Below are 14,078 nucleotides of genomic sequence, written 5' to 3'. Positions count from 1 at the left end.
GGGCTATTTTTCTGCACTTATGTTTTGTTTGTGTTTTACCCCCATTTTTATGAAAAACTCTGGTTATTTTAAATGTCTTAATTCATTTTTGTTAAATTTTGAAAGTGTTTTGGAAAGGTCGGCTTGCCTAGTATTACGATAGGCGCCATCATGACGGGTTAGGTTTTGGGTCGTGATAACATGTAACTGTATTTCCTTCCCAACCTCCTATGCCTCTCTTATTTTTAGGTCTTCCTGGTTTGATTTTTCCTTTTGGTGGCAGTACCACCTGCGAAGAGACATGTTCTGAAATTTACCGCGTTGTTTCATCAGGCAAAGGGTTTACTGGTATCTCATATGTTTTCAGCAAGTAGTCTATGCTGTAGTAATCCGAGAAATACTTGTATGAATCTATATGGAATTTTGTATAACTGCCATTGCATGTGGACATGGAATATTGTCTAGCTGAAACCTTCCACAAGTGCAGTTTTTTTTTCATGTAGGCACACCACATTTCTTGTTTGGCCATCAATTACTAAATGTAAGAATTGAGTTGATGGCAACACCTAATATAATTTTAATTAAGAAAAGTCATTAGTTGTATGAAGTAATAGTATTTTTTTAATAACAATATGTAGTTGTTTAGTGAAATCTCTAAGGTGCAGAAATAAAACTATAGTACATGCAGTGTTTTTATGATTCTAAAAGTGCATACCGTCATCGTCTGTGATAAGATAGTATATCTACCAATATTTTTTCATACTTTACACCGATCTTCATAAATAATTCCACGACATCCTTTCGTTTGGTGTAATTCTATTTCTGAATCAATGTTGTCATAAAGTCAAGCAAATTCACAACTGGGAGGTCTCTTGCGTGCTTGTTTGTTGCATTTACTGATTCTGCAATATTCGATGTCATGGTCATGGTTCTATTTGCCTTGAAATGCGCCCGGGATAATTTATCATATCCAATATCCATCAGGTATGTTTTCACTCTACTATCAATAGCTTCTAACTCTGCCATATGCCTGTTGAATTCTTCAACAGTGTATGCTCTTGCTAACGCAAAGTATAATTCTTTGATTTGCTTTTGGCTCTTCCTGAAGTTCGTCTTTATGTTGTTCCACAGATGGAACATACATGCACAATGAGGGACTTCTGGATAGACAATCGAAGTTTCTCTCCATATACCATCATGCATGTCTGATACAATGCATATTCCCTCTCTTTGTCTATAGGTTTCTCTGAACTGCACGAAGAACCACTCCCACGATGCATCGTTTTCTAAATCAACAATAACATATGCGAGGGGTAGCATTTGTCCTGTAAAAGCAAAGGAAAAAATATTAGTTACAACACACAATGTTAATTTATCATTTCATATAGTAGTATAATCATAGACAGGTGCAGGTATGTAGCAAAGTAATTATATACTCTGTTGGTATACATATATACCATATTGGTGTCATATGATATTTGAAAATCTTTTTTGTTGCTTTAACTGAATGTAATTGGATTGTATTTTTAAAATAGTAAAGTACATCAATTATTCAATACTGATTCTGAGACAACTTTTTTTCTTACCCTCTACATCTTGCGTGGAAGCCGTGAGTATGGTTCCTCTATATGTTGACTTTAAAAAACTTCCATCAACTACAACTGTTGGCCTACAATAGATCCATCCTCCAATAGATGCATATATAGCTATGAATGCATATAAGAAGCTCCCATCTACTTCAGTGTGTAGTCGTGTCACTGATCCTGGGTTAACGTACTCTAACATATAAAGATATGTTGGTATTTTCTTGTATTGCCCACTTGGTATTCCTCTCAACAATTGAATTGCTTTTTCTTTTGATCTCCATACTTGCATGTAGCTTAAGTCCATACCATATGCTTTTTGGATGTCTCTTTGAATATCTATTGATGTATATATGGTTTGCGGGTCAACAAGTTTATCTTGTACCACAACTGCAACAAAAGCTGAGACAACTTGCTTTTGTGAACAAAATCTCTTATCATTTAAACAACTATGGACAGAATTGTATTTCGTCACTTGGAAAATATTTGATGCACGCAGGCTTGATGCTTTAAGTCTCCAAGTGCATCTTTCATCCATACATTCATTGGTAAACCTGTTTATAATACAAATACAATTATGTATCATATTTTATTGATAAAAAATACACACACAAACCCATACAATTCTATACTCACATAGTATACTCATATAGCATACCTATATACTATATCGGTATCATATTTTGCTGATAAAAAACATAGACAAACCATCACAATTCTATACTCACATAGTATACTGATTTAGCATACATATATACTATATTAGTATCATGTTTTACTGATAATAACAAACACACAAGCCAATACAATTATATACTCACATAGTATACTGATATAACATACTTATATACTATATCAATATCATCTTTTACTGATAAAAAACACAAACAAACTAGTATAATTCTATACTCGCATAGTATACTGATTTAGCATACTTATATACTATATCTATATCATCTTTTACTGATAAAAAAATACAAACACAAACCAATATAATTCTATACTTACATAGTATACTGATATAGCAAAGTCATATACTATATCTGTATCATATTTTACTGATAAAAAACACACATACAAATCGGTAGAATTCTATACTCACATAATATACCGATATAGCATCCTGATATACTATATAGGCATCACATAGTTTTTTTACTTGAACAAATGCAGACGAACCTTCTTGGGCATGATTTATTAACCAGATATTGACATTTTTCTCTAACGGCATAATATTTCATAACGAGAGCCAGCAGGTTCTTGTCTTTGTAAATTTGTCCCTTTTCAACTTTTTGATGAAATTGTTCAGTTATGATGTTTGCATCATCAAGTTCTATACCAGTGTCATCTCCTTCTTGCACATCAAAAGTACTAATCATATCATTGCTTTCAAATTGTGCAATTTCTGATGAAATTGTAGCAACATCGAAACTGGAGGTGCTTGCAGTTATAGTATTTTTAGCAAACGACAAACATAGTGGGAATGCTGTTATCCCTGCACTTGATTTTTTCAATTCCATGTAGACACTAACACTCATATCGGTGCAAATTGTAATTGGTGAATATCCTTGAGCAATAGCATACTAAATAACTATTGTGTTACTGTCCTTTTGCAGTTGCTTTGCAATTTATCTGAGAAGTTGTTCAAATTTCCAACAGGTCTTTATTAGAATTGCATCAACATGAAAGTTTATGAAATTATGGTTATCATCCATTCTCCACTATGCTGCAGCAGAGTTGGTATATTTTCCATTCTGAAGTAATAACTACTTTTATGTCCGAAATTGAATCTCGACAATGCAAATTTCAACAGTGTTGATGTCAAATACTGAATTTTAACAGAAGATTTTTTGAAATCAAATCAGCTGTTATGATTCAAACCTCCAGATCTCCATATCTCCAAACTGAGAACAGAACTTTCAGCTAAAAATTCAGAAGTTTGAGCGCTAAACTTATGTAATATGCGAAATCAAAATCGAAAAAATAAGATGCGAATTTGAGCATCAAAAGTTTTAGCATCTTCCAAAGTCAAATCAACTACTTCTACAAAATTTAAGGAGAAAAACTCAAATTTTAAAGAGAAATCAACATCTTTACTATATTTTTTCACACTTTCGATCTTCAAATTAGGGCGGCGATCTTCAAATCTTCAACAGATGCCGGTAATCTTTGTGCGCTAATTTTCTGAAAATTTGAGCAGCTTTTGCGTTTCTATAGGTAGGGCATTAGTGTGGGTAGTTATTTTGAGATATTGTTTGTTTATTAAATGGGTAGGGGATTATAATTATTTAGTGGGTTAGAATTCTTTTATAATATTTTAACTTTTATAGGTGTTTTTCCCCTAATATAAAATCGAAGTAGAGCCATCACCAAAGCCGGGTCCGTAGAACCAGAATTTAGGTAAATCCCCGAATAGACCCAACGGAATTCTCTATCACCGGCGCCCGAGTTTAGGCTCGGGAATCGAATTATCACAGCGAGTTTCAATAACGGAGAATAGTGAGCAAAAAAGCAGCAGCGCAAAATGAAGACGACCAAAGGAGGCAAAGTCATGAACCCTACCGACGCTTATCGCAAGGAACAACGCAAAAGGGAATTGAAAAGGGTATATTTTTATCTCAATTAATAGCTTCCTTAGAGTTATTTATAGTACATCATTACTGTGCCTGTACTAGTTGGGGGCGATTATGTGAATACTCAATAGATTTTAAAAATGGATCAATTGGGGGTATTTCCATTCTATTACTCAATAATTTATCTAAAGAGTAAATGTTTTGGACTTAAATTGATATACTAACAAATTTCCTTAGAGTTGTCTATAGTACAATGACTATTACAACATTAGTTGGAGCGACGAACTAGTGGCTGAACTAGGTGGATGGAAGGGGGTTCAACTTCAACGATCTTTTTTGATTATATATAAGCTGTTGAATCCCCTTGACATTAGGAAATTTTTTAGTGTAGCAATAAAGGCGGTTCAAAAGTTGCTTTAGGTCTCAGGTTCAAATCCCAACTGCCACATTGGCAGTGATATGAATAATCTATTTAGTTCGGAATCCAGTGGGGTCATTTTATTCTAATGCTCAATAATTTGTCTTCAAAAAAGAAAAATGTATCATTTGGGGTTGTTTCACTCTAATACTCAATAATTGTCTTAATAAACAAATAGAGCAGAATATGTTGAGGATTCTTTAGTATATGAACCCTTGCTGATTTTTCACTTGGGAACTTATACTCCGTAACACCCAGGGGGAAATGTGATAAACCCCTTACCCATTTTTTAACTACATTTGGGGACCCATATAGTCCGTGCTTAGGAGAGCACGTGCCAATGCATATAGTGGTGTGCCCATTCTATTGTGCAGCTAATTTCATACTTTCATTATTGGTTGGTTCCGGGGGGATGTTTAGATTAAATGTTTTGCTTATATGCTTTGGTGAACATAAACTTGAAGCCTATTGTTATGTTTTTATGTATGCACAAACAAGCTTTGAGTCTTATGAGACATCTATTGGAAACAGAAGGAAAATTGAGGGATGGTTCTAAGGAAGATCTATTTGTTTGAATATCCCATAACAAGTTATTAGGTGAGGTTTATGTGGAATTTATTTATTTTGGTTTTTATTTTTCCCAGAACAAGAAAGAGAGGAAGAAAGTGAGAGAAGTGGGTATATTGAAGAAGGATCCGGACCAACTAAAAGATCAGATTCAGAAACTAGAAGTGATGAGTAAGTTGTTCCCCATATAATTCTTTTCTTTGGATAAGTTGCTGCATTTGAACTCTGTGATACTTCTTGTTATATAATTGAATAAAATGCTCTGTTTTTGGATCATTTGCTATTGAATAAAATGCTCTTGTGCTTAACACTTCTGTTGACGTTGATAATTCTGGAGATTGTTTTGAGTGACATTGAAGAAAGACTGAGAATTATAAAGTAATGCCTATATCACGTTCAGTAAAATAATAGCAATAAGGAGAGGAAGGACAGAAGTAGGACATATTCTGAAGTGGATTAGTTAAAGCTCGGAGAATGACTTCAGAAAAATTCATGAGACTGAAGAGTGGTTACCAGCAGTAATATAACATTGGACCTGTTGTCATTTTGAGTTAATTGGTTAAATATTTTACATAGTTTGTAGTTGTCTCATAGCTTTTTAGTTGTGTTTTGTTAATTGAGGTGAAAACTTTATACCTGATGGGAGTGGTTGAGGCAAGATTTTTCTTTTGAGTATATTAGTGGTAGTAATAGGATTGTGGTGAGCAGATTGAATCCAATCTTCTTGTAGAATACTAGGTTATACAGCCTGATAACTAGCCAATAGTGCACTCACTGTTGTTTTGTTATACTGTTAGTTGCATTGCATTTTTCCTTTACTTCTATGATAACACAACTCATATTGATTATTGTTGGTTACTTAAAATTTGAGGTTTTCTTGCTGGAACCTACCTCTGGGTCAACCAGGAAAAGGGTTGGGTGGATGAATTTTGAATAGCTACTTTCATCTTTTGATTCATTTATTACTTATGAAAAAATATCATCCTTTGATGCTATTACTCGGCAAATAAAATCTGGTCCAGCTGTGGATGGACTAGTTTATCTGTCATGCATCTTTGTTTGGCCAATAAAGTATAAGAAGAAATTGTTGCACTGTCTATCAAGAAAAGAATAAGGTTGAGCTTGTATTATTATTTGTGATGTTCTGAAGATTAAAATCTTATTGTAATTGAATGTAATCAATTTATGCAGAGGCGGAGGGAGCGCTAGACAAAGCAAGGAAACATAAAAAGAGACAACTTGAAGATACACTTAATCTTGTTCTCAAAAAGAGAAAGGTAATGTTTATTTGTGCGCCTGGTGCTTTTATTAGGGTGATTATATAGAAAATACACGTAGATCCCTTAGGTATGATCGTTGAAGATAAGAGGTCCTCGCAATAAGAAATTTGTTGTATGCCATGCCTGCTAATTCTATATTGCTGCTTCTTTTAGTATGTATGCCTGAATGTCATTGTCTGATAAGTTAATGCCCATACTAAATGCTCCGTTACCTTAGGAGATAGAACATAGAGCTATTGTAGTAACAGCATGTATGCTGTAGATTATTAGCAACTTGAGATTATTAGCAACTTGAGATTATTAGCAACTTGTAATTATGTAGCTTAATATCTTTTTTCAACCATTCCTCTAGATTATGTTTCCATCTACTCTATAAAAATAGGTATCCCTTCAATCCTTTACGGCACATCTTGTTCTGGGTACTATGTTCCATAGGTAAGATAAGCAAGGAATATAATATTTAGTTGTTATGAAAAGGCTGCTAGGCGTCCCACAGCTATTTATTTGCAATGAGCTAGCCTCTCCATGTTAGGTGTCTTTCTTTCCCGATCATATAACAGGCCAATTAGACTGATCAAGAAGTAAATGTGCTAATCAGTGTAAACCATGCTGAAAAACATTGCATAACGAGTTGATTTTACAGCAAAATATTTGGTGCTTCTAAATTGATATCGTCATCTGTTTTTTCGTGGGATGGTTGGTTCTTCTCTTGTAAAATGCTGTGTTAAATTTATACTCGTATCAGGTAAGTCCCAGCAGAATTCACTATAAGATTGGTGCAGCTGGCAACTTTAAACACGTGAAAGCTTTTTGTTTAATTTTAGGCTTAGGATGTTGTGGATGCCAATTGAAGTGGCAGAGAACAAATTTAGACCATGAGCTGCTGAGCTAGTTAAGAGACTTGATCTTGAGACTGGTGGTCAAATTTTATCGGAGTGTTCTATCTTATTACTTTGAGGATCCAAGAGAATGGTTTCACAGAAGTACCATACAAGAATGTACAAGAAGCATTAGCAATCTTGTCAACATTTTGGGGGTTTAATGAGAGAGCCATTTGATAGAGTTTTAGTTCTTAGTAAAAGAGAGCTACCGCTGTTCTTTGAGAAAAAAGAAGGGAAGGGAGATATTCATATTACCAAAATCCACTTTAGTTTTATCTGACAAAACTGTTCTCTTCTTTGTGGATGAACCAGCATAGCCTTTTGGCAATAATGCTTTTCGAGAAATTCAAAAGAACTGCATCACCAATATCTCATTTATACTTGAATGCCTTCAAACTTTTTCCCCTTTTGCTTTTGTTCAAATTTATTGTGGGAGCAAAGGAAAAGTGGGGATGGGCAAGTTTAGGTAGGTTGGTTATTGCATGGAATTGGAGAGAAAAGATGTCAATCTTTCATTTTCTTTTCCAATGGGAGTTTCCTTTTCCGGTGTTTTGTTTAAAAATAACATTGTTAAGGGATTTTTGATAGTTCCCCAAAGAAAAACGGTTTTGCTATACGGAAGTAAAAATGAGACAGGTGTATCTAATTGTTTTTTGATAATGGTGATGTCTGAACCAGCTTGGGCACATGCGTTTCTCTAAATCTTTTTTTGAGAACGGTTAGAAACATAGATTTCTCTAACTTCAAAAACATATGGTCAAGGGTTATTGCTTTGGACTCTTCTGGAAGTCTAAATGCCCAGATTTCTCACGCTCCCACTTCTAACTTCAACATAATTGGGCTAAATTGATCTCTCTGTCATTCTATTCACGTCTTGATTTTTTGTTTTTCACAAAATTTCTTTTAGCAATTTATATTCTAAGTGAACCAGAAGAAATTTCAGTTAAACATAACATCAAGTTGTATCACAAGTTTTGATGTCAATATGTCTCATTTCTAGCTCTATATGAAGTGCCAACACTTTCAGAGTTGGGTAAATTTGATTTCAGTATCCTAGAGAATTATTTACTATTGTGGGCATCCTAGGTGCTCTTGAATTTTAACGAGGGAAAGGCTGGATAAAGGAGACTGCTATCATGTATTTTTAGGTGAAGCTTCCCTTCTCCACCTTTCGTGTTGCTGTTGACTACTTTGGTCATCTTTAACCTTTTAACTTCTCAGAGACTTGGAGTAGGTTTTCATTTTTTCCCCTTTTTGCCTATTTTATCAGTGCTATGGTTCAGACAGAAGTTTCTTATATATTTCTTATATAGTTACTGAGCAAAGCAACTTCTAACTTCTACTGAAAATCCATTCAGCTCTAGAAAAAATACAAGTATTTCCATGACACATATTCCACCACCCCCTAACAAGAAAGAAAGAAAAGAAAAAGTTCTTTGCTTATCGTAAACAACTGTTCATAATGATCAAAAGAGTCATGAACAAGGCTGATATGGAGAGATAGATAAAAGATGCTTCGGAGATCAGCTGATAGCATTGAGTGGTTTAACTAGACTATACAGGAAGATGGTTGAAATATAACCTTCCTTCTCAGTTAATATGTTTTACTTGGACATATCTTTTCCTTTTCATGTCATGTTTGTGCTTTCTCCATTGTGATGGCAACTGTTAAACTCTTATTGTGTTCTTGTATCAGCTTCTAAGCCTTTTGATTCTATAGTTCGATTGGGATGTATTTGTTACTCACTCTAAAGCTTTGCTTTTTGGTAGGAGTATGAAGAAAAACTGAAAGAAAAGGGCGAACAGCCAGTCATGTTTAGGTAAAAGAAGGCGGTCCTTTTCTAATTTATGTGTTTTCGATCCTCAGACCCACCCAACCCCTAAAATCAAGAAATTACTCTCTTCTATACTTAGTTCTCTTGTCTCAACTTTCTCCAACAGTCACTTGGGCCCTCCTCGAAGGCGGACCTCTGCTGAAGAGGAAGAAATGGTCAAGCATCCAAAACCTGAAGTAAGTTTTCACTTAACTCCTACATTTTTTGTGGAATTAGCTAGTGCTGATCTGTGAATCACAGCTAGCAATATGTGGTTGCAGGACTCGGTCTACTATCACCCTACTCTAAATCCAACTGGAGCTCCTCCTCCTGGAAAACCTCCTATGTTTAAGTCATCCATTGGTGTGTATAATTCACTTCTCTAGTGAGTTTAATGTTGCTTTCCGTGTGTGCGTCTCTCTGATACTATTCATGCTTCAAACTACAGGATCTCGAGTACCATTATCTGCGGCTTCATCAAGCGGTACAGCATCATCATCACAGTTGGATGGAGAAGATGGCAGCTTATCAACTCTTCCTCCACCACCTCCACCACCTCCATTGCCCCAGAGTGGTGATGCAGATTCTGTGGATGTGTCTGCGATGCCTGCATCTTTACCTTTACCACCTCCACCTCCTATGCCCCCAAAGCCCGTGACAGAAATGAGCACTTCATTGCCACTGCCTCCTTTGCCCCCACCACCTCCTGGTCCCCCACCAAAGGAACAGGTTGCCGTTCACCTTCCACTTCCTCCACCTCCCGCACCTCCCCTTCAGCCATCTGCTCAACCTCCTCCCCCCGGCACTGGTGGAAGTGAAAGGGATAGAAATAACCTGGACAATCCAGCTTCAGTAGAACTAATGCCGGTAGTCTTGTCTTCTCACTAACTTATTTAAAATATATGTTCGAGGGAGTTCCTCTTTGGAATTCCTGGATATGTATATAATGTTTATTTTCTAGTGATGATCTCTTTGCTTTTTCATGGGTCCACTGTGCTTGCTCAGCCTCCTCTTCCACCGGGCTTGCCATTGAAGTCAGATGGCACATCTGTTGAATCTGATGCTAAAGCTTCCTCAGAGTCGAAAGATCATGTTAGATTGCCACCGCCACCTCCACCACCTCCAAGGCAACAGCCTTCAGTTCCTGGAGCTGCCATGGTCCCAACTTTGCATCATGATGTATTACCTCCTGGACTTCCTCGGTTCCCTCCACCCCCACCCCCGACTGACATGCGGCCACCACCTGGAATTGCCGGCCATCCTGCTCCACCTGGAGTCATGCTCTCACTTATGCCAAGACCACCTTTCGGACCTCCTCCTGGTCCTCCACCAATGATGAGACCGCCACTTCCGCCTGGTCCCCCTCCTTATCTACAAGATGGTGCCAGACCACTTGCCACTCAGAAGCCATCATATGTTAAATCAGCTGCTTCAACCGTTGTTAAGAGGCCTCTAGCTCAGCATACACCAGAACTTACAGCTATGGTTAGTTACTCTGATAACATTTCAAATTCTTGCTTATACTTAATTTTTGTGGTCTGGCACTTTCATTAGGCCAACCTCTAAATGTAGTTTTAGGCTCATTTGGTAGACTGGACTGGATTAGGTCATATTGTTTTTCCTCTGACTAGGCTGCAGGAGGGAATTATGAGCTGACTCAAACCCTTTTCCATAATTTGGTGTACTGGATTAGGTATTAGATAACTTGTTGATAACTTTGCATAATTTAATCCATCTTTTGGTTTAACGCAGCACTAAAATTAATATACCCAAAACATTCTTGGGCAAGTATAGTTTTTTTAAGTGCAAAATATTTCAGTAAGTGCTATAATTGCTCTGATTGTCCCATTAGCGTCGAACTAAAAAGTAATTTGATTTAGATATAATATTAGTAGTAGTTGGAGAAAACATTCATATAGTTGTTAGAAAGTTGATTTGTTAAGGGAAATATCGCAATGTCTTAAAATTGATTGTTAAATGACTTCGAATTATTGAATGATAGGTAAGATGTTTAAAATGAACTTATATAACGGTTATCAAATATTTTGGCTGCAAAGTAAAAGTAAATTGACAAGTTTATCAACATGTCAATTTTTTATCATGGCAGAAACCTTCATCAACATGATTCTTTGACAAGTTATTTTTTAATTCCAAAATGATCAACAATGAGGCACCCAAGGGTGTGGTCTAGCCTTAATAAAGTGGGTAAACCATGGGAGACCATGGTTCAAATCTCAATAGAGACAAAAAAAGCTCTAGGTGATTTCTTCCATTTGCCTAAGCCTTGGTGAGTAGAGTGAGTGGTACATGTGCTAATGGGAGGTAGCTGGTACACGGTGAAATAGTCGAGATATGCCCTAGCTGGTTAGAAGTTAGAACACTGTTATAAAACAACACATTAGAGCAAAGAGAAGATGGAAAAACAGGAAAAATTGGAAACAACCTAAAATACAGCACAAGTGATAAGATATAGCTGACATAAGATGTTTTAGGAATTGCAGAAAAAGAAAAGGAAACAGGGGAGGTGACTTGATCAAATCGTAACCACGGTTGTCCTGATTTGGTTAGATGGAAGCCCAGCCAAGCTTTTCTCATCATTAAATGAAACCTAGCTGCAGTCCTCTTCATCGTCTATTAGCAAAATCCTAGTAGCCTTTGTTCGTTAAGTTTCTTCACCAATGATGAGAAAGGAAAGCTCTGGAGAAAGATGTGGTACAGAGAAAGAGGGGAAGGAGGAGGATATTGGGAAAAGGATAGTGGAATACTGGAATTATCCTGTTTGTTGGGTATGTAATCTTCATTTTATATGATATATGAAATGGAGAATAATCCCAACCCTCCACATAGGATAAAATAATTGCATGTACTTGTATAAATGATGCAGATGGAGTCTTATTCCAGAGCTGCTGAAAAGGGTACCAATGGCAATAATTACAATCTTGTATCATTGGGTCCAGCTTGGTTACCATGACAAGATTCATTTGCAAGTACTCTTTTCCACCTCTTCAATATCCTTACTCCGTAATATTTAGATGCTGAGATCTGGATCACTTTTGTATTGTAACATATGCTCTAAATTCAAAGGAATGTCACTCTGAGAGGCTAAAACTAAATGTCACTCGTGAAAGGCTAAAACTGACTTCAACATATTTTAAAAAGAAGTAAAAATTCAGGCTCTTTATTGTAACTTTTTTTATTAAAACAACATTCATCATTTTTTACTTCAGTGATTTAGTATCAGAACGCCATGAACATTCTATGTTTACATGACAGAAGATACATCTAATTATTTGGTTGATGGATTATGGTATATAGTATTTGGTATCTTTGGTTGTTACCTATTATATTTTTAAACAGTAAAATGGTCGTCATGATCTAGTTCGTGTAAAAATGAAAATTCTCCTTGATCAACTTTAAGAAGAGAATGTGATGAGGATTTTCATCAAATTGCGAAAGATAAATTGCAATGGTGAAACCCAAGATGACTTGATTTATTCTTTCAATTACTTGAGCAATATTAGATCATGCACTCTATAATGTAGAGATGAAATAAAATGATAGGTTTCCTTTTCGCTTATTTCCTTATCCATAAAATAGAAATCGGAATATGGATATCCACAATTATGATCTGCACTAGATAACTGTATGCAAAAAGGGAAAACAAAAAGAAATAGAAAATTGATTCGGGAGTATTGATTATGTGCTACTTACCCTGATTATTTATTTGTTTTCGTGCAGGTTCCTGCTTCTGTGCGTGTTAGGAGAGAATCTGCAGTTCCAAAACCCAAACCAAAGTCATCGAACACGATTATTGTCAACCAGCCAGCAGTAGCTCCAGCTGTTGTCAAGCATGAATCAACTAGCGCATCTGCACCAAAACCTCAAAGCATTGATGACTCGTATACAGCATTCTTGGAGGACATGAAAGCACTTGGTGCTCTTGATAGCTGAAGTGATAGCTAATAGCAACAGAATCAGGATAGCAGTCAAGAGGAAAGAAATGCCAATGGGCAATCTGATGGATCTTCAATCGTTACTTGGGCCATCCCTCATGTTCTTGGTGTCCATAACTTTATGATGCTTCTGCGTGTCAACCATCTTATAACTTGCGTAAATGCATCGTGGTGGCCTCTGTATTTTTCATTGTCTTTCATTTCCCCCCCTTTAACAGGCAATATATGCATTAGCCTGAAGTAGGTAGGAAAATATTGTACAATTGATTGTCTAAAAGCACACTCTTCAGGCTCCTACATGGTTTGCTGCTTCTCATTGGACTGATGGTTTCAACTTTAACGCTCAAATAGAGCGTCTGACTGCCAAAAAAGCCAATCTGCAAGTATCTTGGACCAATTATGACTGATTCAAATGATGTGTAGAGTTGCAATGTTGGATACACTCTCCATCTTACCTGATTTCTCTACTCGTGTATTACTTGCGTGAGTTTAGATTTGAAGGAAATAATTTGGGTTGCCCATGTGGCTGATGTGGGTCAATCCTAAAGAGAAATAAAGAAAAAACACTCGTACTTGTAAAAGGTGTATCATGTAAATGAGAACTGTCTTGTTTAAATAAACGAGGTCATTACATTTACAGATTAACTAGCGAAATAAATAAATGGATCTTGGAGGAACTCTGTGTTCTCAAATCGTTATTTTCCTTCGAGATTTGTTACTTTATTTAACGGACAAACCATTGATGTGTTGGTATGGAAGATTTTTGGTCTTGAGTTGCCAAGAAAATATTTTTTATCAAAAGGGATAATTCGACTTTTTTCACTTGGGTGGAATTCTTTCACAATTATTTTAACTAGGGTCAATTTGACTTTCTTCACTTTCGGGCCAAAATCATTCACCTTCATAATTAACTTCATATCGCTACCCAACAAACAGATTATCAGTCATAATTACTCAAAACAAGAGGGGTTGCTCTTCTAAAACATGAGGGGTTGCTCTGATGGTAAGCAACCTCCACTTCCAACAAAGA

General features: G+C 36.2%; 2 protein-coding genes across 2 annotated transcripts; one reads left to right on the top strand and one right to left on the bottom strand.

The window, feature by feature from the left end:
• Positions 1-795: 795 nt before the first annotated feature.
• On the bottom strand, positions 796-3,100 carry LOC107806203 (uncharacterized). The gene is made up of 3 exons (XM_016630328.1): positions 2,742-3,100; positions 1,566-2,116; positions 796-1,304 (listed from the first exon to the last, which is right to left on the bottom strand). Exons 1-3 carry the CDS (start codon positions 3,098-3,100, stop codon positions 796-798), a joined length of 1,419 nt encoding a protein of 472 aa, XP_016485814.1.
• Positions 3,101-3,855: 755 nt separating this feature from the next.
• On the top strand, positions 3,856-13,343 carry LOC107806205 (protein EARLY FLOWERING 5). Its single transcript, XM_016630329.2, has 9 exons — positions 3,856-4,167; positions 5,198-5,291; positions 6,312-6,397; positions 9,052-9,101; positions 9,223-9,292; positions 9,377-9,458; positions 9,544-9,962; positions 10,101-10,580; positions 12,834-13,343. The coding sequence occupies exons 1-9, from the start codon at positions 4,087-4,089 to the stop codon at positions 13,044-13,046; spliced, it is 1,575 nt and encodes a 524-aa protein (XP_016485815.2). The 5' UTR covers positions 3,856-4,086; the 3' UTR covers positions 13,047-13,343.
• The last annotated feature ends 735 nt before the right edge of the window (positions 13,344-14,078 follow it).

The sequence above is a fragment of the Nicotiana tabacum genome, chromosome 24, assembly GCF_000715075.1.
Source record: "Nicotiana tabacum cultivar K326 chromosome 24, ASM71507v2, whole genome shotgun sequence".
Lineage (NCBI taxonomy): Eukaryota > Viridiplantae > Streptophyta > Magnoliopsida > Solanales > Solanaceae > Nicotiana > Nicotiana tabacum.
The sequence above is the reverse complement of the archived record's forward strand: the minus strand, read 5'-3'. Positions and strand labels throughout refer to the sequence as shown.